At 38.7% G+C, this 25,974-nt stretch overlaps 1 protein-coding gene across 2 annotated transcripts; it reads right to left on the bottom strand.

The window, feature by feature from the left end:
- Positions 1 to 150: 150 nt before the first annotated feature.
- On the bottom strand, positions 151 to 24,737 carry LOC149030400 (protein DEFECTIVE IN MERISTEM SILENCING 3-like). 2 transcript variants are annotated; one of them, XM_089142698.1, is made up of 9 exons: positions 24,339 to 24,737; positions 23,515 to 23,658; positions 23,190 to 23,304; positions 22,766 to 23,003; positions 10,843 to 11,034; positions 10,455 to 10,775; positions 2,941 to 3,163; positions 1,415 to 1,492; positions 152 to 1,135 (listed from the first exon to the last, which is right to left on the bottom strand). In XM_089142698.1, exons 1-8 carry the CDS (start codon positions 24,357 to 24,359, stop codon positions 1,451 to 1,453), a joined length of 1,296 nt encoding a protein of 431 aa, XP_088998824.1. In that variant the 5' UTR covers positions 24,360 to 24,737; the 3' UTR covers positions 152 to 1,135; positions 1,415 to 1,450. The 2 variants fall into 2 exon arrangements, with proteins under 2 accessions (XP_088998823.1, XP_088998824.1); XM_089142697.1 differs by having other exon boundaries at positions 151 to 1,492.
- Positions 24,738 to 25,974: the final 1,237 nt, after the last annotated feature.

The raw sequence follows: 25,974 nt of genomic DNA, 5'->3' as shown, positions 1-25,974 counted from the left end.
ATTTCTTTTCTTACTTTTCTTTTGTAAAGGCAAAAAAAGGTATTTCATTTTCTCTTTTATTGTACAACAATGAAAAATCAAATTATCATTATATTTATTATTTTTTTTAGTTCTTCCAAGCGCAAGATAACCACAAGAAGTTGAGTTTTTTCCACCAATTAGGGCCTTCCCTTCACCACTCCCATGGGGATTGTCTACGGGATTCATAACTACTTCTCTTACTACACAACGCTTGCCTAACTAACACTTAGATCCGGCTCTTCCTTAATTTTTCTGACTTACCCCGACATTAGCCACTTTTTTGAATGTTACTAAGCATGCTTCCATCACAATGTCTATATTCTGGGTCATCACGGAATCCATAGAATTTGGTGATGATACCAATTCATTAAAATTTTCTCTCTTTCGTGATGGCATGCATGATTAATGCACTATCTATACGTAGGCTTGAAGGTTGTTTTCAAGTTATATCCCTTCTTGCCCCATCATGAAATAGAACTAACTAATCTAAAGACAAAGAGTCGAAAAACTCAACACCACTATTCCAAAACTTTACGAGGACAGAAATAAACTATCCATTTCTCTCTAGATGAAGGACACATGTTCATCAATACAACTAAAGGTTGAGATAAGATTTAGAAGATAGAAAAAATAGAAAAGTTAGAAAAATGTATACACACGCTTATCAGGACTTTGTTACTATGCCATCGGTTGCTTCTATTTTTTCTACCTTGGTTTTTTTTTCATATTTGAGTTTCTTTTCGTAAATATCCATTGTAATCTTTTCAATCTCTTTTTAATGGTAAAATATTTTTTCTATCTTAAACTCAGCTTCTCTTGCTCATTTCCACTTCGCCCTCGTCTTGGTCACTTTTATACCTTGGAAGTGCAACATATTTAGAATTCATGAACAGAATTGTACAACATATTTAGCCATATGGTGAGACAGCAGGTATCTCATAAATAAGCTTGCTTGTTGGAAGTCCTTGAGTTGTTGAGTGTTGAAGTTGAGGCTCCTCTCTAGTATTTGTATCTTTAGGATCTAGAGAAACTGAAGCGGCAAAGAACAAGATCTTTAGCGCACCGATCACTTGGGATCTCCATCCAGATCCAGGCATTCAGAAAAGTCTTCCAGCTATAAAAGATGTACACAATAATCAACAGATATTTGAGAAACAAACAAAATAAAGCAAATGCTGCTGAACTCAAATTTTCCCCCCTAAATCGCAGTTCGTCTTTTTGAATGTAGAAGCAAGATCAAGAAGGTATGCATTTGCATGGAAAGGCACATTTCATTGTTTCATGCTTCCGTAGCTGGTCAGTACTCTTTCAAGCAACTCCTTCCTTCCGCATGATCCGAAACAACTACACTAGACGATACTGAAGTGAAAAAAACCAGTAAAAAGAAAGACACCTCAATTCCAGCTTTTGTTGCAGCAGAATTAACAGTTCATCTAGGGGTGCTTCTATCTTGTCCTGCTGGTACTTGGTTCTGCAAGTGGAAAGGGATGTACTCATCAAATAATATAAGATCATGTAACTTGCAGGGAATAGTTGAATCATCATAGAGAACAAGAAGTCATGCCAATTTAATCAGAGCATACGGCAAGGAATACTTTGATCGACAAAAGAATAGATAGGTGTGACCATTCAGACAGAAGAAAAAACAAAATTTGTATGACCAATAAGGTTTTTTGGTCCAAAAATTTTCTCTAATTCATATCTAAAATTTCTTTCTGACTTCTCATTGTACTTCTAATAAAAAAAGATGTAGATAGAAGAAGTGGAAATTCAGATAAGCTGATCAGTTCGCACGAAAAGCACTCCGACATAGATATCATTGCTACTTAATGCCATCCTAATATATCTTCACCATGATGGAACATAAATCATATCTTACACTACAAGTTCAACACTACATGATTTTGGGATAGGCAACCAGTTACAAAACTTGCTTCAGAGTTGAAGAAGAGCCTTTCTGAAGACACATAACCATGCTCTACTCATTCCAAACTGGACCTATAACTCTAAGCCGTTTATCTCCACCTTTGACAGGACATAGACACTCCATTCTCTCATCTATTATTTCTTTTCTGGGCCATTTTTCCAGCTTCAGAATGTTATCAATTGTGAGGTGTTAAAAGTTCATGGATCTGGGATCAGCATGCAGAATAAATCCCCCGAAAGTCTCCTCGGGCTTTCTGCTGCATTGATTGGTTTCTTTCATTTCTAATTTCTCTATAGCAACTGTACATTTTTTTCCATCTATTTTTCGCATCTCTTTTTCTTTATATAAATCCTGAGCATCTAATATTGCAAGTTTAGCAATTGTATTATTTGCTGAAGTTTAATAATCCCATATCAACTTTTAAGTATAAAGATTGGAATCAGATAAAGCTATGGAGTCACTCTTCAAAGAAATACCAGTTGCCCAAGAACCGATGTTCCAGAGTAAGGCAACTACATGTTGCATGCAAGAAATAATTACATGCTGATTTTTCTCTGATACATAAGAACCAAAAGTCAACTTTTGAAGTTCATTTGCACAAGGAGAGTTTGGTATTGTAAAATTTCAACATTACAACCCAAGAAATTTCTCATTATAGTTATGCAAAAACTTTAGCCAAAATCCCATTAATTTAAAGGAAAAAGAACTGCTGTAGGAGAGCCAGACTGAAGGATGGTAAAATACTCTCTTATTTTTCATGACTTAATGATAGATTTACTGCAAAAGAATGGAAGACAAGCAAAACAGAGAAACCAAAAGGCCTTGATCAAGAAGAGACATGCAACAAGAAAAGAAAATAACCACATGACCACTAACCCAGAAAAGAAAAACATGACATAAATTTCAGTGTAATGCTAGAAGAAATAAAAGAAAATCCTAGCAATTTAGGTTTAGTGTTTGAAGAAATATTTAAAATCTTGTAATTGGCATACCTGCAATGCATTTGAGCTTTCAGCCAGGAACTTGACAAATTCCTGCTTCTTTAATTCATAGCTGCGCTTCATATTAATCAATTGTGTCTGCTCTCTTTGCAAATCTTCAAGAAGCCTCTCTTTCTCCCATTTCATTTCCTTGATCCTATTCTCCTCAGCTTGCACGTAATTCAGTAGATTTGTTTTTCTGGAGCTAATAGGGAATCTCACCTCATTGTCTTTCCTTAAATAAGATAAAGATCATTATCACAAGATGTTGCACAATAAACAAACTAGATCAAATAGAAATTAGACCAAACATCTCAAACAGCCCATGAATGTAATGCTCAGACTTTGTACACTGGAGTTTCGTTTTATAACAAATAAAAGTCACCCTACAAATGGAGGCTCACTGCATGCAAACTTCCATAACCTATAAAGTGACGCAGTTTGGCTGCCTAAGAAAGCCTCAGGCATAGGGAATCCCTACACAGCACCATAGAGTAGGATAGGAACAGAGGTCCTCCCTACATGTACAGAAAAATTGTTGCCATAGGTTTACGTGGTTTTAAATTTTAATTAGCCCATCAGTTGTTATACAGTCATTGTTTGAAGTAATAATACCAAAAGGAACTCTAACGTTACAGTTCAAGTGAACAGTAACCCTATGAGTCCTAGTTTGTGTCATTCTATTAGCCATTGTAGCCATAAATATAGATGTAATTGCTCAGTTGAATCAAAATTCAGCCTTCCACTTTTGGATTCCTCTTTCCATAGAATCAAATCTGACTGTCAGCCTTTGTAGAGCTTGAAATAGATCATTGTAAGAAATTGGAGCATGGCTAGGGTTGTTAGAAGTTAAAACTATTCTTTTCCACCATGGGTCTGATACCAAATAATATAGAGTTAAGATCAAGGATGACTTTGAAAGTCAACCTAGAAGGGGGTGAATAGGTTGAGACTAGTGATATGGATTTGTCTTAGCAATTAATTAATAATTAAAATTTAAAGCAAATAAGTGACACAAATAGAGACAAGACACCAAATATATAGTAGTTCAATTCCAATGAATCTACGTCCACTACCTAATGACCTCCAGAAAGATATACTAGTATGCCCCTTATGGTTCAGTGGGTGGGGACACCACCCCTTACAGTTCTCCTAGTCAAGGCAATAGCATCGTTATACAATTGTTGATTCTGGGCAAGAACACCCAAAAGTAAATAACGAACAAATTAAATGAAATGAAATGCAATCACTAACAAATACCTAAGGGGTTGCAGTTCGGTTCATATGAAATGAATGTAATGAGTGGTCTGCCTCAACTCTCCAAGCACTACCTTGAGATCTACACTTTACCTTCTTTGAGAAAAGGGAATGAATCTCTAAAGGGATTTGGATACGAGGGAGGCTAAATGGATAGAGCAATGGCACAATTAAGAGAGCTGTTAACACCTTGGAATTCATTCTTAGGGTTTCATAATGACTCCATTTCATAGCCAAAAGGTTGAGTCAAAATGGGAACAGATAGAAAATGCTCGTACTTTTGAACTGATATTCAACCGGCTTATCCTAGGCATTGGAAGACCGATTGGCTTCCCAATCTATTGATGGTCAACTGGGACCATCAACTATGGGCTGGTGGGATCTGACGGTTGACCAAAGGGCCTTCATGGTTCACACCCTGAGTTCTCTGGGGTGCTGTCAATCAATCAGGCTTATTTAGCCCATGGCAGCCAGTAGACACACTGTGGACTTTTTTAGGGCTTTTTCTAAAAAATAATTTTGTGATTCCATCTATACCCCCAGGGACTGACTCAATATTCCTTTTGCCATCTAATTAGTTTTATAAAACTCTTTAACTTAAAAAATGCATAGAATTACATGTGCCACTTTCCTAATCTATTCTTCATTCTTGGGTCTTTGACTAGTACTTACACATAGGAATGTCCACTTGCTGGTCTTTGATGCCTTGAATCCTTAAAATTTCATGTCAGTTAACTGGTTTCATACAACGCATGCTCTCTGCTTGGGTGTTTCACTTTGTATAGCATTTGGCCTATCTAAAACACACAAGTAGAATGTTAGATCTCTATTATGTATTTGTAATCATCAAAACCTTACTAGGAAAGTTGGATCATTTTACCTAACACACTTAGCTCCAATTAAATCCACAAATACAGAAACATAATTATTGACAGATATTAGTAGCTCAAAATCACTCCCAGCAATGAAGGTGGACTGGTTCGAATTATAGACTTTAGCAGGTAGATAACTCTCAAAGTAGCAGCAGCTGATTCTTGTCTTGAAATCACGTTGAGCTTGAACAAGAGAAGTATAGAAGAAATAGGGGGGGGGGGGGAAATAGCAAATAAAGGGATAAAGGTGGTTCAGTTCTCTCATATAAGTTCCTTGACCCTAGGTATTTAGCTCTCAAGTCTCAACAGCAAGGTGATGTAACCAGGGTAATCGCCCCCACCTTCCAGAGAAGCCCCAGGAGCATAAGGAAAGAAGGAAAAACAGCCCAAAAACATCTGGCCCTATAGGTTGGCAAAACCTCATGGGGGCAATTTGGTCATTTAACCCCCTCCCCCCCCCCCTTTTTTTCTTTTCTTCTTTCACTTGAATCCTAATTAGTCTTGTTTTCATCTTACTTTTAGGAGTCCAGATCTACTTTTTTGTTTTGAGGTTGAGTTCGAACTTCTAAGTATTCTTTTATTTTGTGGATCCTATTTTAATTTCCTTGCAAGAGGTTATAAATATAGCCCCACTCAGCTGTAACAGATTAGACTTAATGATAATTGAATGAATTGAGACTTGAAGGAAGAGCTGGAGTTGTGGGTTCCAAGGAATCACGGCCGTGAGATCATTAATTTCCTGCAAATTCAGACTTCTCCCCCCCTTCTTCAAGCTTGCAGCATTCCCAACCACAGCAAGTAACAAGAACCCGAACCCCAACCCTAACCCCTTCCTTCACCTTTGCGTAGACCTTCCCCTCCCTCCCTCTTGCATGCAGCACCCCTCCCCATCCCCAATCCCTAATTCAACTCTATCTAAGCCCCTACTCCATCGCAAGCCTTCCTCTTTCCTTTAGAACCCTAAGGCAGTAATCCCTCCCCTCCCTCCTGTCCCCTCTATTTCCCATCCCCATCTCTGATTCTTTTCGTCTTCTTCTTCTCTTCCTTCTAGCAGCAGTTTAGAAACCCAGAAAATTCTTAGAACCCTAAACCCTAATTAGGTTTTCCATTCATAACCCCTCATCCCAACCCCATCCATTCTAGGATCAACATCCCCTTCCCCTACCATATACTCTACCTTAACCCTAACCCTTACCCTACCCTGGAAACCTCAGAAAATACAAAACCCTAATTTTAGGAACCTTAACCTTGAGGAATAATTATGCAATTAAGAAAGATGTTAAACATAATTTTTTTCTTCAATTTCCAGACCCAAAACAGCCTGGCCTAATCCTAAAATCCTTCCCAATTATTCCCCCACTTAGCCCAAGACCCCCTAACCCTAGATCCAAGGTTTGGAAGTCAAATACCCTTAACTGCAAGACATAATTGTTCATATACAGTGCTGCCCAATAAAAATTGACTCAGATTAGACCTAGAACAGTAAGATTAAACCCTAAACCACTGCTGGTTCTCTAGAAGAGGATCCTGAAGAATGGCCCCTGACTTGGGTTTACTTGACAAGGTCCTCACCCTTCCCATCACTCAAGGAAGAGACATGAGAATACTTGCTCCAAGTTATACTAGAGTACATAGAAACAACTGAGCCAAATCGAGCAACTTGGCCAAATCCTCTCGGTTGGCACTCACAAAATGCCTAAGTATATCTCCAATAATCCATTTGCCCATCTGTTTGGGGAAGGAAGCTTGTTGAGTGCTGTGGTGTTGTGCCCAACAACTTGAATAACTCCATCCAAACCCTACCCATGAAGCGAGGGTCACAATCACTTATGATTGATCGAGGCATTCCCTAATATTTCACGATATTCTTTCGGAATAGCCTCACCGCCTCTTCCGCTGTGCAATGTGTGCCATACTTTGAAAATCTGTCGACCACCACCATAATCGACCCACAACCCTCAGACATAGGTTAAGTGCTTATGAAGTCCATGGAAACACTTTCCCAAACTCAACTAGGTGTGTGAAGTGGCTCCAACAAACCCCTTGGTGGTTGTTGCTCCACCTTGTCTTGTTGGCACACAAGACATGTTCTCACATAGACCTCAATGTCATCTCCCATATGAGGTCAATAGTATGCTACCTCCAATAGTGCACGAGTGCGTTGTTGTCCCATGTGTCTAGCCCACTTGGTGTCGTGGCATTCTTGAATGAAATTCCTCCTTAAATTGTTCCACTTAGGAACATAGATCCTCCTCTTCTTGGCGTATAGCAACCCATCCTTCTCTAAAAATCTCCTTTTGCCCTCTTTGGCTAGGGCAGTAGACTCTTGGCCACAAGATCCCGCTCAAACCCTCCTTGATCAAGCTTAGTAGTTCCCCTTCCGATTGGCTAAGAGATGCTAACTCCGCTTCCTACTTAGTGTGTCGGCCACCTCATTAGCTTTGCTCAGCTTGTACTCAAAGATGAAGTCAAACTCTGCCAAGAAGTCTTGCCACCTAGCTTGCTTCAAACTCAATTTCTTTTGGGTTTAAAAGTAACTAGTGGCCACGTTATCCGTCTTCACCATAAACCTTGCCTCCAGTAGGTAGTGTCACCACATCCTTGGGCGATGCACCACCATGGTCATCTCCTTTTTGTGGACAATGTAGAGCCACTCGCATCATTGAGCTTACGGCTCTCATAAGCAATAGGATGCCTCCCATTCCCACACCCCCAGCAAGGGAGAAACAGTATGCACCCAGTGCGCTTGCCATAGTCCAACAAGGAAAGCATTGGTTCCTCCATGATTGCCTTCTTCAAATCATCCAAGGCGTCTTGGCATGAGTGGGACCACTCCCACGCCTTGTTCTCCTTTAATAGGCCCGTAATTGGAGCTGCCCTCTTGGAATACACCGCTATAAACAGCCTGTAGTAGTTCACGAGGCCAAGAAATGACCTCAACTTGGTGACTTTCGTGGGTGCTTCCCATTCCCGAATGGCTCGTACCTTGGTCTCATCCATCCTTAACGTTCAATAGGTCCGTAAGTGGAACTGCCCTCTTGAAATACCCCACTATAAACCGCTTGTGGTAGTTTACGAGGCCAAGAAATGACCTCAACTTGTTGACCTTGGTGGGCTCTTCCCATTCCCAAATGGCCTGTACCTTGTTCTCGTCCATCCTTAACATTCCACCCCCTACCTTGTGGCCCAAGAATGTTACCTCCTCTTGCGCAAACAAGCACTTCTCTTTCTTGATATAGAGTTGGTTCTCCTTTCGTGTTTAGAGAACCCTTAGGTGTTGAACATGCTCCTCTAAAGGTGATACTATAGATGACAATGTCATCCAAGTACACCACAGCAAACTTATTGAGGTAGGGATGGGAAATCTTGTTCATTAAAGTACAAAACGTGGCCAATGCATTGGTGAGGCCAAAGGGCATAAGTAGGAACTCATATGACCCATATCGAGTGACACATGCGGTCTTTGGCTCGTTACCTTCCGCAATACGAACTCGGTAGTACCCCGACCACAAGTCCAACTTGGTGAAGTATTGTGCACCACCAAGCCTATCAAACAAATCTTTAATCTTGATGCAAAAAAAAAAAAAAAAAAAAAACATAAAAGTAAAAATTAGAAAGAAAAAAATCTTCAATCATTGGAATAGGGTATTTGTTTTTTATTGTTACTTTGTTCAACGTGCAATGGTCAATGCATTGGTGTAACAACCCATCATGTTTCCTTTGGAACAATACCGGTGCACTATAGGGAGCCTTTGAAGGTCTTATGAAGCTTGCATCGAGTAGCTCCTTAAGTTGTTTCCTCAACTCCTCCGACTCCAGCAAGGACATCCAATATGGTGCCAATAGCTGGTGGTTTGGCACTGAGCTCCAACTCAATTGCGTGGTCCACCTCTCTCCTAGGAGGTATCCTCTTCAGTAGCTTTGGGGCATCACGTCCTTGATCTCTTCAGAAGTCTCCTGAATCTCCGTAGGCAACACCATCTTCAGAGCATCCTCCTTGTCTTCCAATGGCGCCGCCAAGTAAGTGACTTCTCCCCTCTTGACTCCTTCCTCCAATTATATGGCAAAAAGGAGCTTTGATCCTTCCTTAGTCCCTTGTACCGTCAGGATCATTCATGGTGCGCCTTCCTCCATGGTGCACACCGTGCTAATGAATGGCATTGGTATGACCTTGACATGCCTTAAGAACTCCATACCCAACACCACTTGAAAGTTGCCTATTGGCACCACCATCAAATCTACGATGCCTTTCCATACCCCCAATGGACATTTCGAGCCCTCAAGCAACACCATTGATAGGACAAGCTTGAGAATTGACGGCCTTAAGTCATCCTCCCTCCTTGGTCATCTTAAGACCTAATCTTTTTGCCTCCTCCGTGGAGACAAAGTTGTGTGTCACCTTGTGTCAACTATCGCCCTCATCAACTTGCTGTTGACAATTGCCTTTACGTACATCAACCCCTTTTATGATGTAGAGGCCTCAACCTCCATCGCTTTGGCCTCCTTCGCCTTTGCCTTGATAGCCTCTTGAGAATATTTTGCTGATCTAGTTAATATTCTCAGCAACAGAAAAATGGAAACCTACTAAAATTTAAAAAACTATAATATTGGTTTCATAAATCACCCACATACATGAATACTAAAATAGAAACTAAGTTTTAGAAGCCCATGAACACCAAAATAGAAACTAAATAAAATATAAAGCCTCCAGTCTTCAGTGTTTATAATAGATCTTCACATAATCTACTCTTGGGCCCCACAAAACCTGTAAATAATATCCCTTCAAGGCTAAAAAAGGGTTGTGACATTGTTCACGTCACTGTTTACGTGAACAGTGTTTTGCCCTCTTTTTGGTCCTTTTAGAGAACCAGCTGGGCTGATTTGACTGGGCCCAGTTGTCCTGATGAAAACCAGTTGGATACAGCCCAGGTTATATGTCACATCTATTAAGTTGTGAACTTCAAACTCGAAACAAGGGAGGAGGGGGGTGCACGCGTGCAGGTTTGTATTTCCTCGGTATCAAGCTGTAAAGTAGTGATCCCAGAAGCATGGCCATGGCAGACAAGAGAAGTTCTTGAGCTGAACTCAAAGTAAATAATCAGCCCTTCAGACCAAAAATTTGTAGCATCCATGACTAAGACACTACATAAACATCACTGGGAACATAACAATTATGTTTTCTGCTGACTTTTAGAAATTCCTGAGGAAATAAAAATCAACTGCTCATTAGTTGCAGCGGGAATTATATGTTCACTTACTTTTTAGTAAAAAAACCAGAAACCATAAGAATGTTGACCTCAAAGAACTAAGCTGTACCAATACATTAATTTTCAAGAGATGCAAGCAAACTTGAATGCAAATAGGTTTCCTATAATTTATATGGAAGTTGGAGATTACCTCTTGCCTAGCAAAAAGATACCATTACTTCTAATAATTCCACCATCCAATGAGACAGCACCATCACTGATAAGAGGGGAAGCTATTAGCATTTCTGCTCTTGTTCTATATACTTGCAAACGTGAGAAAAGGCTATAGAATAGAGTCTCCCTAAGGCCATGTCCACTAGCTGTGAAAGAATATAAGTTTTGACTGTCCAAATCAATCATATTCACAGCAAACCCAAGAAATCCAGCCGGACACTCCCCATTTGGCAATTTTGGTTTAATGAGAGAAATCTTCCTTTGCAGATCATCAGCTATAAACCCACCAGCATATGGCCTGCATGGAAAAGCAAATTTAGAATATTGATAGGCATACTTGCAACAATGGAACAAGTGATTCTTGCCTTAAATCTTCAAGACAAATTACTAGATATCGGCCATCCATAGGCCTTCCCATTAATGATCCAAGTCCATGAAGACCAGTACTCTTATTGATCCCGCCTTCCCTCTCATATAACTCCAGAGCTTTGACGCCTTCATATGTCTTGCATACAATTGCCAGCATAGTCTCTACACCTAAATACTCTGACAGAACTCTGAATCAAAATCAATGTCAGAATGGAGTCAAAAACCAACAATTAGAAAATAGATGGAATTTTATAATGCTCCTGTTTTCATCAGCTCCTATTTACGTCTACGAGAGACAGGTTTCCTGGACTACATTGACCATCTGAAAGATCAAATGAATATGATTCTTTCAGAAGATCTACTCTTTACAGCAGTCGCACACATACTGAGGAAAACTTATTTCTTTTTCTCTGCTCTTTACATCTGTCAAGCACATACTGAGGAAGCATTCAGAGAAGAAGAAAAAAAGGAGGGGGGAGGGAGGGAAGGACTGGCTGATGCACAACCCTCAGTTCTAAAACCCTGATCAGGGTCAATATAGATCCAATTGAGCAAATATAAATTCAATTATACAGAAGGAATGGTAATTCTGTAAATAATGGAGGCTCAGAACCTCTCTAGGATTTAGGATGAGTTAACAAGTGGAAAAGCTGGTGCCGAAGGCTTCTACACAAGCAGAGTCCAGAGGGCAATTTTCCTACACAGCCTTACCCAAGCAATTTTTGCTAAGAGCATGGTTGTCAAAGCGTCCTCCTAGGCAGCAAAGCGGTTTTTCAACCGCCTTGTTTTGAACCGCTTTATTAACATGGAGTTTTTTTCTACTTTTTCACCTAATTGCTACCACTTTGTCACCTTTGTGTGCCTTATTGCTGCCAAAACGGTCACCTTTTTGACATTTGTACATTGATAATATTTTTTCTTTATTCTACAAAGCCATATACAAGCTTAATAGTTAATCATTTTGGAATTGGGCATCAATGAATCATTAAATGGATAAGGCACTTCTTTGGTATCACACTATCATAGAGGTAAGTAAAAATGTAAAATTACTACTTTCATTTTCATACATATAATTTGATATAGTTTATAGTCATATGTTATGATGCTTGATGAGATAAACTTATGTTTGTGTTCATTTTTGAATAATCTTTCATAATTATGATTCTTGAATGCTTGTTTTTTTTAGATGAATGTGATTCTTGCATAGAAGAAAATTCGACTGAAATTGTCGAAATTTCAGTTGAAATGTCTGCATTTTTCAAACACGAAACGAAATTCTACTTATTGTGGAAAAGTGTAAAATTTAGACCAAAATTTCGGATATTTCGACCATTTCGGAGGTTTCGACTAAAATTTCGACCATTTCAACATTCCAACTTGTTTTTCCTTAGTTTTTGATGATTTCTATCCCATTTTCACCTAACTTTCATGACTCCTTTGCTTTCAAACACCTCTGTTGCTCATTTTTTGCATCCAAACACCTCCTAAGCCACAACAGCTACAAAGAAAAGCGGCAACAATAGAATGTGAAGCATAAGCCATACCCAACAATTCCAAACTTCCCCTTTTTTTATTTTTGTTTTGTTCATGCCTTAAATGATCTTGTATTGCCTTAAAATTAATATATGTTTAGCCTAAGACTATGATCCATAATTGTGTTTTGTTAAACTTATATTTTTACTATTTGCTACCATTTTTTCATTTTTTAATTTTAATAATTATTTTCTAAAATTATGTATTTTTATTTTATGTATATATGATATATAAGCTTCAATTTAATATATGTGAGACACCATTACTTGATCTAGTTGGTCATTTTAGTTTGTTGACTTGTTGTACATGTAATCATTCAACCAAACAATTCATGTATGCTGATAATTCTATGCATGTATGCAATACAGTTTGCACTTGTCAAAACCAGTCATTTGTTAGTATACTTGAATGATAAATTTTCAATGGTTTTTTTTTTTTGGCAAAATACTAGTTCCATTGTGTTTATTCTGCTTGAAATAGTTTGTATACAAGAATCCAAATCATTTTGAGTTCATATAAAGCCCGAAATTGAAGTTCGAATTTCTAGAAAAAAGTGTCCAGTTTCGACCGAAACATCAAAATTTCAGCCTTTTGCAAGGTCGAAATTCCTGTTTCAGTCGCATTTTCTTCTTTGGATTCTTGAATGTTTGTTTAGCTTATAATAGAAATTATCAGCATAAAAGTAGTTTTATTGAAAGAATTTGACGCAACCGCTTTGGTTGCCTTATTGCCGCCTAGGCGCCGCTTTCTCGCCTAGGCGGAGCCCCAAATCACTTTGGTCGCCTTGACAGCCATGGCTAAGAGGCTGTTTCAATACTTTGACCTAATGCTACAACTGTGGCCCACCAATCATGGCGCCAAGGCCTGTCCCTAATGCCAAATAATGTAGTAGTCATCCAATTAAGAAGCATCTACAATAAGAACAATGATAGACAACCAATAGGTTTCAGAACCAGTGAACCCTCTTTGAATGATAATCTCCAGTTTAAATATCTAGACAGCACCAGCAATGAAGCTTAGTTTGTATTTCAAGCGTAGTTAGTCAAGGAACAATGAAAGTAAGAACTAAATAGAAAAAGTTTGTTGCACAAATCAATGTTCAAATTCTTTCTATATACACTCTAAATCATCAGCCAATCAATACAGCCACCTTCCTTTATTTAAAATAATGCATGGTACATATAGTAATTAACGACCAGCTTGGGGAGGATAATTGCTTGTTTCCCTGGGGATCACAGCCAATATATATTTATTTATTTAAACTAAACGGCAATACAAAACTAGATGTATTCCTTAGGATAGAAAACCCTTTGAGAAATACCCAGAATAACACAAATACAAGTTTACAACAATCCCCTTTCAGCTATTGGAAAGGACAACAAAATATAAACCCACAGAAAATAGAAACTAAATCTAACTATAAAAAGGAAGCAAAGGATTACGAGAGAGAAACTTCTAAATAAATGTGAAGCCTGCATTACTTTCTAAATTTGAAATTAGATCTTATATCCAGCTATTACATGGAAGTAGAGATAATTACAAAGAGAAGGTAGCTGAAAATAAATAGTAAATCTTGTCCCCAAGGAAATCAATATTCTCGAGTTTCAACTGCATTGCCCTACAAGATGCTCCATCAAACCAGCAAATCTATCAAATCATCAGACCAGGGTGGCAACAACGGTTGAATCCCATGAACTACATTGGGATGGTTTCGGGCCTTGTTCCTGCGGCTACCAATTGACCTGCGATCTACATCAATGGGCAACTTGAAAAAGTACCCACAACTCCACAACCATTGAAGGTAACTCAAACCAACTTCATCCCATCTCTAATCATGTCAGTTACACATGCATACACATTAGGATAAAAGACTCTGAATCAAAACTTGAAACTGATTAAATCCAGGAAATTGAAAAAATCTAAAAAATTCCTATGTAATATACCCCTAGATACAACAAAATAAAGTTAAAGATTGTAGCATACCCACTACTGACTGCTACCCCCAGTACTGAGATCCAGTTTTTGGACCTGATCATCCCACTCTGGCTTTTCAGATCAAGTTCCTAGCAGTCCAGCTAATTATTCAGTACGGTGCACAAAAAGTGAGTACTTCGCAGTCACAACACAGTAACATGCAGTATATCTACGCCACTTCAAACCTTGAAATAGAATAAAAAGGGACTTTGTAATGCAGTAACAAACCTGCTAAGGTTATCATTTTCTACTTTGCCCAGGGTGGCTTTAATGCTAGATTTGGTGCCTGAGTACCATGACGGGTTTTCAGCTGGTATAATATGCCAGCTGCAGATCTATCCTAGCATAGTATCTGTTCAGTTGTGTCCTCCTCAGTTTGACAGTGATTCCTATTTTCATTTCTAGTCTTAGCCTCACCAGATGAGAGGTGATTCCCCAGAGAATCTGAAAAAATCTTAATGTTAGTAGAAGTATATTTAAAGCCGAAGCAATGGTAGGGTTCACCTATTGTTTTCAAGCATGGATCCTTTACCCGTCAAGATAGAAGTCTGTACTCACACTTGTCCACCACACAATAGGAACCCATGAGTATTGAATTATATCAATTAAAGGTGGGATTCCCACTGAACCTCACAAGGGCTCCACCTCTATTGAATGGTGAAGAAATGTAAAGAAAGCATAGACCTCTGCCCTGATGGGTAAAGATCCAAACGCTTGCATTTCAAGTGGCTGTCCAGCGTGTCCTAGATTCATAGTGAACTGTGCCATGGAAGGAAAGACAAAATGAGAGTCTATGTTTTTCTCTTTTTTCTGGTAGAACACATAGTTAATGTCACGGATTGCATAGATGATGCTCTCTGAAATTATTTATTTTTAACAAAAGATTCTCTCAAGAATTTACACTTTGCATCTTCTTGTTATATAGTCACATGCTAATGGTTTGATCTCAGCTCACTCTGTTTAATCTCCAGCTAAACCTAGCCTCTCTCATTTACTGGTTTCATCCCAGACATTTGTCTTCCCTAGATGAAAGTTTTGATTCCATTAATGATCTTCATATTTACCACTATCCACATCTTTCAAAGCATACTTATTTGAGAGTGCCTCCCAAATCATATAAGCATAATCATATCCATTATGCTATTGCACTACTGATGCAAAAGTGAATTCAGGATCTGATTCTTACACTGATTGCATCCATCCAAGTCATCCTCTTTGCTTCCCGAACCAGATTCTCAGTCTACTCTGATTTCGCTTTCGTCAAGGCAAAAGCAACCCCAATTTATGTCAAGGCAAGTGTACTGTACTGCTACTGTTATCTTTTAATGACCTATATTCATATGGATAATGCTGATTCTTATTATGACACCTCATGCAATTGTCTATATCTCATCTCCTATTTTACAGTCCTTATTTGTGTGAATAGGATTAGGAAATTCTATCCCCATGGTTGTATATTCCATCTTTGTAATAAAAATATTAGGAAGCTCCCTCTGTATATCTTGCCCATGAAGGCTTAATACAAAACAGCATTGCATCAAATCATCCCTTTTCTTAAGTTGTTAACATGGTAACAACAGTCTAGCATCGATTCTAGTCCCTTCATCATGGATCCCGATCCATTGTCACTCATTATTGGCTCTATCCACGGGTACTTCTACTTTAATATCTTTTCCACATTCATTCATCCCTTTCGATAACCCTCCAGTGCTCAATCTTGCTGGTAAGAATTCTTGTTTAATTCGCTTAGTACCTGGATCTTGTATTCTGAAGTTACTCGCTATAGCCAGTAGTTCAATGACATGTCATCAGGCAACTAAATCAAAATCACAATATGCACATAGTTGTAAGGTGGAAGAATACGAGAAATGAAGACCTTGCCCAATCGTAGCCTTAAGGTAGGGAAGGAGCCAAAGCATCATCAAGATGACTGCAATGGTTGTTGGTGCATGAACTGACTTCAGATATTGACGACATAGGCAATGTCAAGACATGTAACAACCATGGCAGAGCATCTCAATGTTGCTCATCGGCTCGTTCCGCTACCTTACGGCTACAGCTGACAGGGTCTTCATTTCTCGTGTTCTTCCACCTTACAATTACATGCCTATTGTGATTCTCATTGGGCTAGTTGCCTGATGGCGCGCATTCTACTATCAACTATTGCATCCTTTTGGGAGATGGTCTCGTCTCATGGAAGAGCAAGAAACAACATACAATATCACGCTCTTCAACAAAGGCAGAATATCGTGCTATGGCTATGGCTACTTGTGAAGTCACTTGGTTGACATCTCTACTCCATATTTTGACTTGCCTGCCAGGCACCAATACCATTATATTGTGATAATCAAGCAACACTACACATTGCAGCCAACCTCATTTTTCATGAGGACAAAGCACATTGAAACCGGTTGCCATCTTGTTCATGAAAAGTTACAACACAGTATCATGGCCTTAGTACACAACTAAGCCAACCATGCCGCTACCTAGCACCCTGCTAGTACTAGGTCAGCCTTCAACACCTTCAAAGAGTGAGGAGGAGACAATCGGAAGAGAGTTTGAGAGAATGAAGGCCTTCTATCAATTGGGAACTTGCTTACAAGCTTTGAACTCAATTGCTTGATGTTTGTACACAATGAGACCTCTCCTATTTATGGGCATCCTAATATACAATGAATGGTTATAATATGTACAAGTGTCCTCCATCCAATGGTGGAGAACCTTCTAGATTTTAGGTATCTTTAGGGAAGAATTCTAGAAGCTAGATATTTTACAAGGAGTTAGATGTTTCTAGACTTTTACCTTGGTGTAGGATCTTATAGATAATGGGCTAGTCCTAGCCCAATAGGAACTTCCTTGGACTAGCCCATGTGAGGCCCTGACAAACTAGGCTCGTGGACCCATATGGGCGGTAGGGATGTCAATGTTGGGTCAAGACAACTAGAACTGAGCCGACTTGAATCGTTAAAAAGGGTCCCAAACTAGCCCAATTCATAAGCGAGGCATGCTAGTCCTAGTTTCACAACTCAGCCTGTCGGTCAGCTCAAGTGACCGGACCAAGTACAAGACCAATAGACCCTTAGAAGGAAACCCAAACTGGAAAGAAAAAAACTTCTAAATAACAAATACATCAATCTCCACATAAATCAAAAATCAATATCCAGTTTCATTAAAGCAATGACAAAAAAAAAAAAAAAACAAAGCTTACATAGTACCATAGAAAAAAAATTCGAGGGAAACTAAATTTTGACTAGCTGAAAATGGGAAACCTAGGTGGGAACTGGAAATTTTCGAGGAAACGTAGTACTTTTTTGTGCAAGTTTCGACATAAGTTTCGACAAGTTTTAAGGAGTATTTTAGGGTGGGACTCTGCATTTAAGCTAATTAGAGTATAAAGAACATATTGGTTGTATTTTGCTAAAAAATTCAATGTAGATATGTCATTTAATGTACATAACATCAATATAGAGTTGTCCAAGAAGTACACTATAAACTTAACTACTTAAGTACATAACATTCAATATATAATTTCTAACCTCAAAACATCAAATACAAAGTAAATGACAATAAAAGGAAAGTATAACTTAGTGCCAAGAGAAGTGTCTCGGTGGATCCATCCTGTGAGCTAAGTAGTACTATGCATGTGACATCCTCTACTTCAACCAATGAACATAAACATCCCATAACATTTTATGCCTATGATTGTCAAGGTAATTGACAACTGTAACTTTATAAGTTTGGTCATCAACATGCCTAAGATAACCAGTTTGAGGGAATACACAATTTGGATAGGAAAGTCCTGATGGAGGGAGTATTTGAGGAAACATGAAAGAAACAAAAAAATTGAAAATATGGAAAAGCTACGAAACTTGCAAGAAAAAGTTCCAGGTTTCCTCGAAATTTCCCATGTTTCCCACGAAATTTAGGAATTTTTTTTCCTCATGAACCAACTGGTCTAGCTTGGTGAACCAGGTTTCGAGGTTTCGACAAGTTTCAACGGTTTCGATCAAAACTTGGGATTTTTTTCGGTCCCCTAGTTTTTTAGTTTTTAGTTTCGAGGTTCCAAAAATGGAAAATTTCGGTGGAAATTTCGCAAGTTTCAACGGAATTTTGTTCTATGCATAGTACATTCGCAAATGGAAACTCAACTAAACCGTAATAACTAAAGCAGATATGTTTTTAATTGGATCGAAAGAATTGTTGCACAGATAATGAAAAAGGTTCCAATTTCGTACAAAGAACCGAAATCTTTATAAATTGTGGGAGTCCCAATGGCAATAGCACGAAATTGCAGAAAAAAAGAAAAATGAAAAGCTAAACTAAAACACCACAAAATGCTTCAATCATTTTTGGTAGGAAACTTCTCTATTCAGGGGGCAAAACTGAGGCAGGGGAGCAAAGGTCCACCAACCAAGGAGAGGAACAAGGCCACTCAGTCAAGCGAACAATCAACTAGGTGCTCTCCGAGCTAGGACATGAGCAATTACATTGTGAGACCTAGGAACAGAGGCAAATTTACACTCCATGAAATATGGCATCAGATGCCTAATATCAGCTAAAATGCGTTCCAAATCCATTGATGGGCTGCGCAAAGGATGTTGAAGGAGCCCAATCAGTTCATTGCAATCAAGCTCAAAGATGGCGCATTCAATACATTCCCCAAGGGCTTCCCGCATTATAGCCAGTAGTACTAACGCTTCACCCACAATCACCAAGTCGAAAGAAGCCTCCTTAAAGACCCCCTTAATGATGTGGCCCCGCCAATTTCAAACTAGAAAGACCAAGCCCATTAGGTCTTAATCTGGGTTAAAGATGCTTCACTATTAATTCGGTACCAGCCTGGTTCTAGTGGAGACTCGTGGGCCAAATGGACTTGTTGGGTTTAGGTTTGGTTGCAGATTGTTGAAGCCCATCCCTTGGCTGCAATGGGGGCCCCTAGTTGTTAACTGCCCAAAATTCCCGATGTAATTTTCCCGATTTGTTAGCTACTTCTAATGGGGTCCAAAACCCTCTTTTGAAAATTGAATCGTTCCTTGCAAACCACAGTTCCCAATAAACAAAAAAGCAGAGGCTCACGAACTTCCTCCCCTCCCATTTTCCTTGTGGTGCCGCCCGGCAGAGATTGTCAACCCACTCATCAACTCTAAAAGAGGGCAAATCCAGCAGCCAGTACGATAGGGTACTCACGAACCAGATTGCTCAAGCAAAGGTACATCCAAACAAAATATGGCCTGCATCTTCTTCCAGTGCTCATCCTCTTTTACATATTGGGTCTACAATCAGCTGCCGTCAGCACAACATTAGGCTTCAATCAAGGAAAAGAAATTTTAAAATTAAGAAAAAAAGAGTAAAGATTACCATAGGCTTTCATTTCCGGTAACAAATAACTGCTTACCATGAAGAGAATTATGGGAGATTGATTGAATCAACACCCCTCCACCCTCAGTGTTCTAATGTTTTGTGGTGAATCTCTACTCTTGCAGATTTTGCTTCAATCCAAACAAAGGAAAGAAGTTCTAATAGAAAATCACAGGTTAGGTGCCCAGTCAACCCTCATCCATTTTTCAATTTGTTATTTATCTTTTTATTTGCTTTTATGTCATCTGTTTCCTAATCTACAAGGTAACCCATCTAAGGGAGAGAGCCTCAGTCACCAAAATTTACTGCCCAATTAAGCTCGATTAGAAGCTCGTAGGCCTGAGTTAAACAAGCTTGATTACAGTCCAGACCAACACATGGCCCAACATGAAGTGAGACCGAATCAAAAGAAATTTTAAATAGATCATAGAGGGTCCAGCTTTTTTGTACCAATTGGCCTGGTTAGGCTCGACCGAGGCCCGCCCCACCCAACCAATTGATATGATAGCCTTAATGAGCGGGCTGTGACCATGGGCTCATTCAACCAAAGAAGATTTTGACATTTGCTTAATTGGTCGACTTATTCGTGAAGGCTCTTGGCTATAACCAACTTTGTCTCCTACTGTGCAAGTTGAGCATTCAAAATCTTCGAGCTCCAACTTGAGGGGGAGTCTTATCATAACACTTTAAGCAATTTTATCATGACATCTCATGCGATTGTGTATATGCACATCTCCTATTGGACAGTACTTAATTTGTGTAAATAAGATTAGGAAATTCTATCCCCATAGTTGTATATTCCATCTTTGTAATAATCATATCAGGAAACTCCCTTTGTATATCTTGCCCATTGTACCTCAATACAAAACACAAATCCATTGTAACAAATCTTCCTGGTATTTATTTTGTTAACACTTAATGTCGCTAAGTAATTATTATATTTTACCATGTGTATGGAAGAAGATTACAGTGAAAATCTCTCAAATCACCAAATTGGTGTTACAAAACTCTCAGCCAAAACAACCCTTAAAATCTCACAATGACTGCAGGAGAACTCATTGGTGTTACAATGACTCTACAAGAGAACTTAAATCTCACAATGACTCTTCATTTGCAATTTGTTATTTATATTTATTTATAATAAAGGCAATACAAAACTAGAAGTATACCTTAGGATAGAAAACCCTTCGGGAAATACCCAGAGTAACACAATTAAAACAATCCCTTTTCAGCTATTGTAAAGGACTACAAAATACAAATCAAAAGAAAATAGAAACTAATCTAACTATAAAATGGAAGCGGAGGATTACAAAACAGAAACTTCTAAGGCTCTCTTTGGGATCATTTTCATTTTTTATTTTTACCTATTTTTCAAAAATCTATAGTGAAAACTCTTTTTCTCAAAAATACAAAAATTGTTTGGAAACTAATGGACATGATATGATGTGAATGAGAAACCCAAGAATGGAAAATAGATTCTCTATTCACCCATCTGCTACTTCATTCTTTTGGAGAACTACAACAAAAAACTGTTGTTCTACATGGCTTGTTTCTTTGCTACTTCTTTAAAATAAACAAACACAAAGGGAAAGCTTTCTGATCTCTCAATTTTCTTCCTTCCTTCCCCTCAGGTAACTCCCTAAGGGTCTTTATTTTTCCCTCTCTGATTGAACTAGAACAGCTTTATTAAACAAGCAAAGTGTTATGAGTTTGGAAAGCATCCAGAAAGCATTCCTTTACTTTTTAGCCTTGGATGCAAGGGCATTCATACCAGACCAGGTTTTATTTCACACCCTAAATAGGAGGATAGGGATTCTTTTTCCAATTCGTTTTCATCTGGACATTCAGTTTCTAGGGTTCATCTTGTTCTTCACCAGACCGCAGAACCCACGAGGTCGCTCTACCAGCGCTGACTCACCATCCTCTCTTTAGAATAGAAGTATGAAATCAATAGAAAGAAACCAAAAATAAGAGAGAGGGTTCCAACCAGGAAGATCAAAAATAAGTTTTGAAGAAAATCCAAAAGTCTGCGAGACGAAGGAGAAAGAGATGAGGAAGAAAGAGGGGTGGAACAACTGAACGAGGGTGAAAATACAGAAGTAAATCTTATAAAAATCTGTGCATTTACAGTTTTGCCCTCATGCTTTCACGCAGATTTATAAACCCTCCGCAAAAAGAGTTGAAAGCCGAAAATCAAAAATAGCTACCCATCTATTTTTAATTTTTGTATTTTACAGCCTGTTTTAAATAGAAATAGGTCTAATAAACTGTACCAAACACAGTAGAAAATGACTCTTTGGATAAAAATCATCCCAAAGACGCCCTAAATAAATGCAAAGCCTACATTACTTTCTAAATTTGAAAATAGATCTTATATCCAACTATTACATAGAAGTAGAAATAATCACAAAGAGAAGGTAGCTAAAAATAAAAAGTAAATGTAGTCCTCGAAGCAAATCAATATTCTCGAGTTTCGACTGCATTGCCCTATGAGATGTTCCATCAAACCATCAGACCAAGGTGCCACCCACAACAGTTGGATCCCATGAACCACATTGGGATGGTTTTGGGGCTTGTTCCTGTGTCTACAAATTGATCTGTGATCTAGATCGACGAGCAACTTGAAAAGTACCCACAACTCCATAACCATGAAGTTAACTCAAACCAACTTCATCCCATCTCTAATCATGTTGGTTCCATTCATATAAATTAGGATAAAAGACTCCACCCAAAACAAAAACTAGAAATTGACAAAATGAAAAATAGTTCCTATGTAATCATACCCCTAGATACAACAAAAAAGTAAAAGATCGTAGCATACCCACTACTGACCCCCCCCCAGACTGAGGTCCAGTTTTTGGACCCGTTCTTCTCAGTCTGACTTTTCAGATTAAGTTCCTACCAGTCCAGTTAATCTCAGGGTTATTCAGTACAGTGCACAAAAAGTGATTACTTAGCAGTCACAACATGGTAACATGCAGTATATCTATGAATATTGTGCCACTTCAAACCTTCAAATAGAATAAAAAGGAATTTCACAGAGCAGTAACAAACCTGCTAAGGTTATCATTTTCTACTTTGCCCAGTGTGGCTACAATACCCAACACATCCTTTGTTAATCCTAGATTTGGTGCCTGAGTACCATGACGGGTTTTCAACTGGTATAATATGCCAGCCGCAGATCTATCCTGGCGCAGTATCTGTTCAATTGTGTCCTCCTCAGTTTGACGGTGGTTGCTATTTTCGTTTCCAGTCTTAGCCTCACCAGATAAGAGGTGTTTCCCCAGAGAATCTGATAAATTCTTGATGTTAGTAGAAGTATATTTAAAGCCAAAGCATCTAACAACAGCTGCCTAGCACATTTGATGATGCTGTGTTGCACTAAGCCCACACTCACCCTGAGGTCTCAAGGACAAACCTCCTGCTGTTACCTTACCCCCCCCCCCCCCCCCAAAAAAAAAAAAAAGGCAAAAAGTACCTTGAGTATCACGAATTGATTCATCTAATCTGTTTGTGCAGCTCTCCAAAAACTTAATATTCTCCTCATGGTGTTTGATTCTTAGCCCTAACTTTTGTAAATCATCCTGAAGTTTCTGTAAAAATCAAATCGATGAGACTTTAGTTCTGGTTGAACTGCACTGATTCCAAGGACACTAAATCAAAGTAATGATATATTAGCATGGGTTGGATCATAACTAGAACTGCAGGACAGGAAATAAATGATGATGAAGTCATACTTTTTCTGATATATGCATTAAAGAACAGGAACTCCAAGGAAGTTTCAGAATTTGGACTTGACTAACCTTGGAATTTGTTACAAGAGCCTCCACCTTATGGAATTCTTCATCTTGTGTTTCATTCCCAGCCACCACAGAGGGATCATTCCAGTTCACCGGACTGAACATTGATGACTCGCGGGTAGATAATGCTCTCGGGGAAATCAAGAGCTACAAAAAGACCAATATATACTGGAAAATATCAGCCAAAAAAACGGCAATGCAATCCCTAATATGTGAGCACACACATCATCCAAAATCCATCAGCATATAATGGAAGAACTATTTTTCACAAAATGAAAGCAAAATATTATGTGATTGCATTTCTGACGCCCACTCCTAATGTGGAGGGATACGAGACGGTTTACAGAGCAACCATGAAAATTGTCTTCAACAAACACTACATAGTCCAAGTAAGTTCGATACATACTAGACTATAACTTGATTCCTACATGTCTCTCCACACTTTCGAGTACTGTTAAATTCCTCAAATCCCACCTACTCATTTCACCGTTCTCTACCGGAGACGATGAAATCATACGCGTTGGAGTTCCAGTTGCAGAACTACTTCCATAGGTAGGTAAGTGCTCCTGCATTTCATCTAAACCCATCTATTCTAAACTACGCAAGAAGGAAACGCCTAAACCGAACACTAATTTACCCTAAAAGCACGCAAGTTACATCGTATTTTGAACATAATTTAGACCCCTAGAAAAGGAAAATAAAATAAAATCACGGAATTGATAGAGACATCCAACAATGCCAAAACAAGCCGTGATGGTAAACCCTAAATTCGTTTTCTTTTCTTTTCTCTGCAGGAAGCACAAAGGTCAGATAGCGTATATGAAAACCTGGTTGTTAGACTGAAACATGGGAGTATAATGAGACGTCAAGCTCTCTGCTCCGCCTACTTCCCACTTTCCTCGATCGCCGGAGATGAAGAAGATAAGGCAGCAAGGGAGAATATCGCTGAACAGCTACAGAGATTTACAAGTCATAAGTGAATAGATTAATACGAAAACAGAGAGTGGATTAGCGGATTATATCGGTAAGAATAAGAGATTGTCGACGACATGAAAAGCGAACAGAGTACTTTTCCACGTGGATGACGCTTTTGAACCATACAATTGAGGTGCCACTGAAATTCCACTCTCAAGAGTTTTAAATCTGAAATTCCATGGAAATTATTTGAATGTGCAGGAATGCCAAGCGAAATAGGATTGGAAAATTTGCATAAATAGGATTAGAAAATTTTATCTCCATGGCTTTATATTCCATCTTTGTAATGGATTAGGAAGCTCCCTCTGATATATCTTTGCCCATTAAGGCTTAATTCAAAACAAGTAGATGCAATGCTTCAAATCTTTATTTTTATTTTATGTTGTTAATATGGTATCAAGAGTCTACCATAGATTTTGGTCCTTTCACCATGGATTGCGATCCATTGTGGCTCGGCTCTTTCTCCAAGGGTAAGAATTATTGTTTTAATTCGGTTGGTACCTAGTTCTCGTATGTTGGAGCTATTGACTATAGCTAGTACCAGAGCGACATGTCATACAGCAACTAGACTAATCAAAATTACAATATGCAAACATTAAGGTGGAATAACACGAGAAATGAAGATCCAACCCAACTATAACCTTAAGATAGCGAAGGAGCCAATGAGCAATGTTAAGATTGGATGCCATGGTTTATGCATGAACTGACTTAAAATATTGACGGCATAGGTAATGTCAGGACATGTAACAACCACTACAGCCGATTTTGATGTTGCTCATCTAGCCCCTTTTGCTGCCTTAAGGTTATAGTTGGGAAGGGTCTTCATTTCTTGTGTTCTTCCACCTTACATCTACATGCCTATTATGGTTCTAATTGGCTTAATTGCCAGATGGCAAGCCATTCTACTACTAGTTGTTGCATCATTTTAGGAGATAGTCTTGTCTCTTATAAGACTATGAAACAACATATCGTATCAGGCTCTTCAACAAAGGCATATTATCATGCTACCAAGCCCAACCGAGTCATTAAAAACTGTCCTGAATTGGCCCGATTAGTAAGCGGGGTTGGTTCAAAAACCGGTATGAATAGAACATGCTGGTCCTGGTTTCACAAGTTAACCCATCGGTCAGCCCGACCGACTAAACCAAGTACAAGACCGATGGACCTTTAGAAGGAAACCTGGACAGGGAAAAAAACATTTCTGAATACATCAGATATAAACTACAGGAAATCCAATAACTGAAGCATGGAATTGAAGGAGGAGAAAAAAATGAGAAGCCAAAATAAAACTCCATATAAGGCTTCAATTAAGAAAGAGAAAATTCAAAATTATGAAAAAGAGTAAAGGTTACCAATTGCTTTCATCTCCAGTTGCAAAATAATTGCTTACCCTGAAGAGAATTATGGGAGATTGATTGAATCAACACGCCTCTGCCCTCACTGTTCTAATGTTTTGTGGTGAGTCTCTACTCTTGCTGCTTCTGTTTC

Source organism: Hakea prostrata, chromosome 1 (genome assembly GCF_041222555.1).
Source record: "Hakea prostrata isolate BN-2017 chromosome 1, UWA_Hpros_2, whole genome shotgun sequence".
Classification (NCBI taxonomy): domain Eukaryota; kingdom Viridiplantae; phylum Streptophyta; class Magnoliopsida; order Proteales; family Proteaceae; genus Hakea; species Hakea prostrata.
The sequence above is the reverse complement of the archived record's forward strand: the minus strand, read 5'-3'. Positions and strand labels throughout refer to the sequence as shown.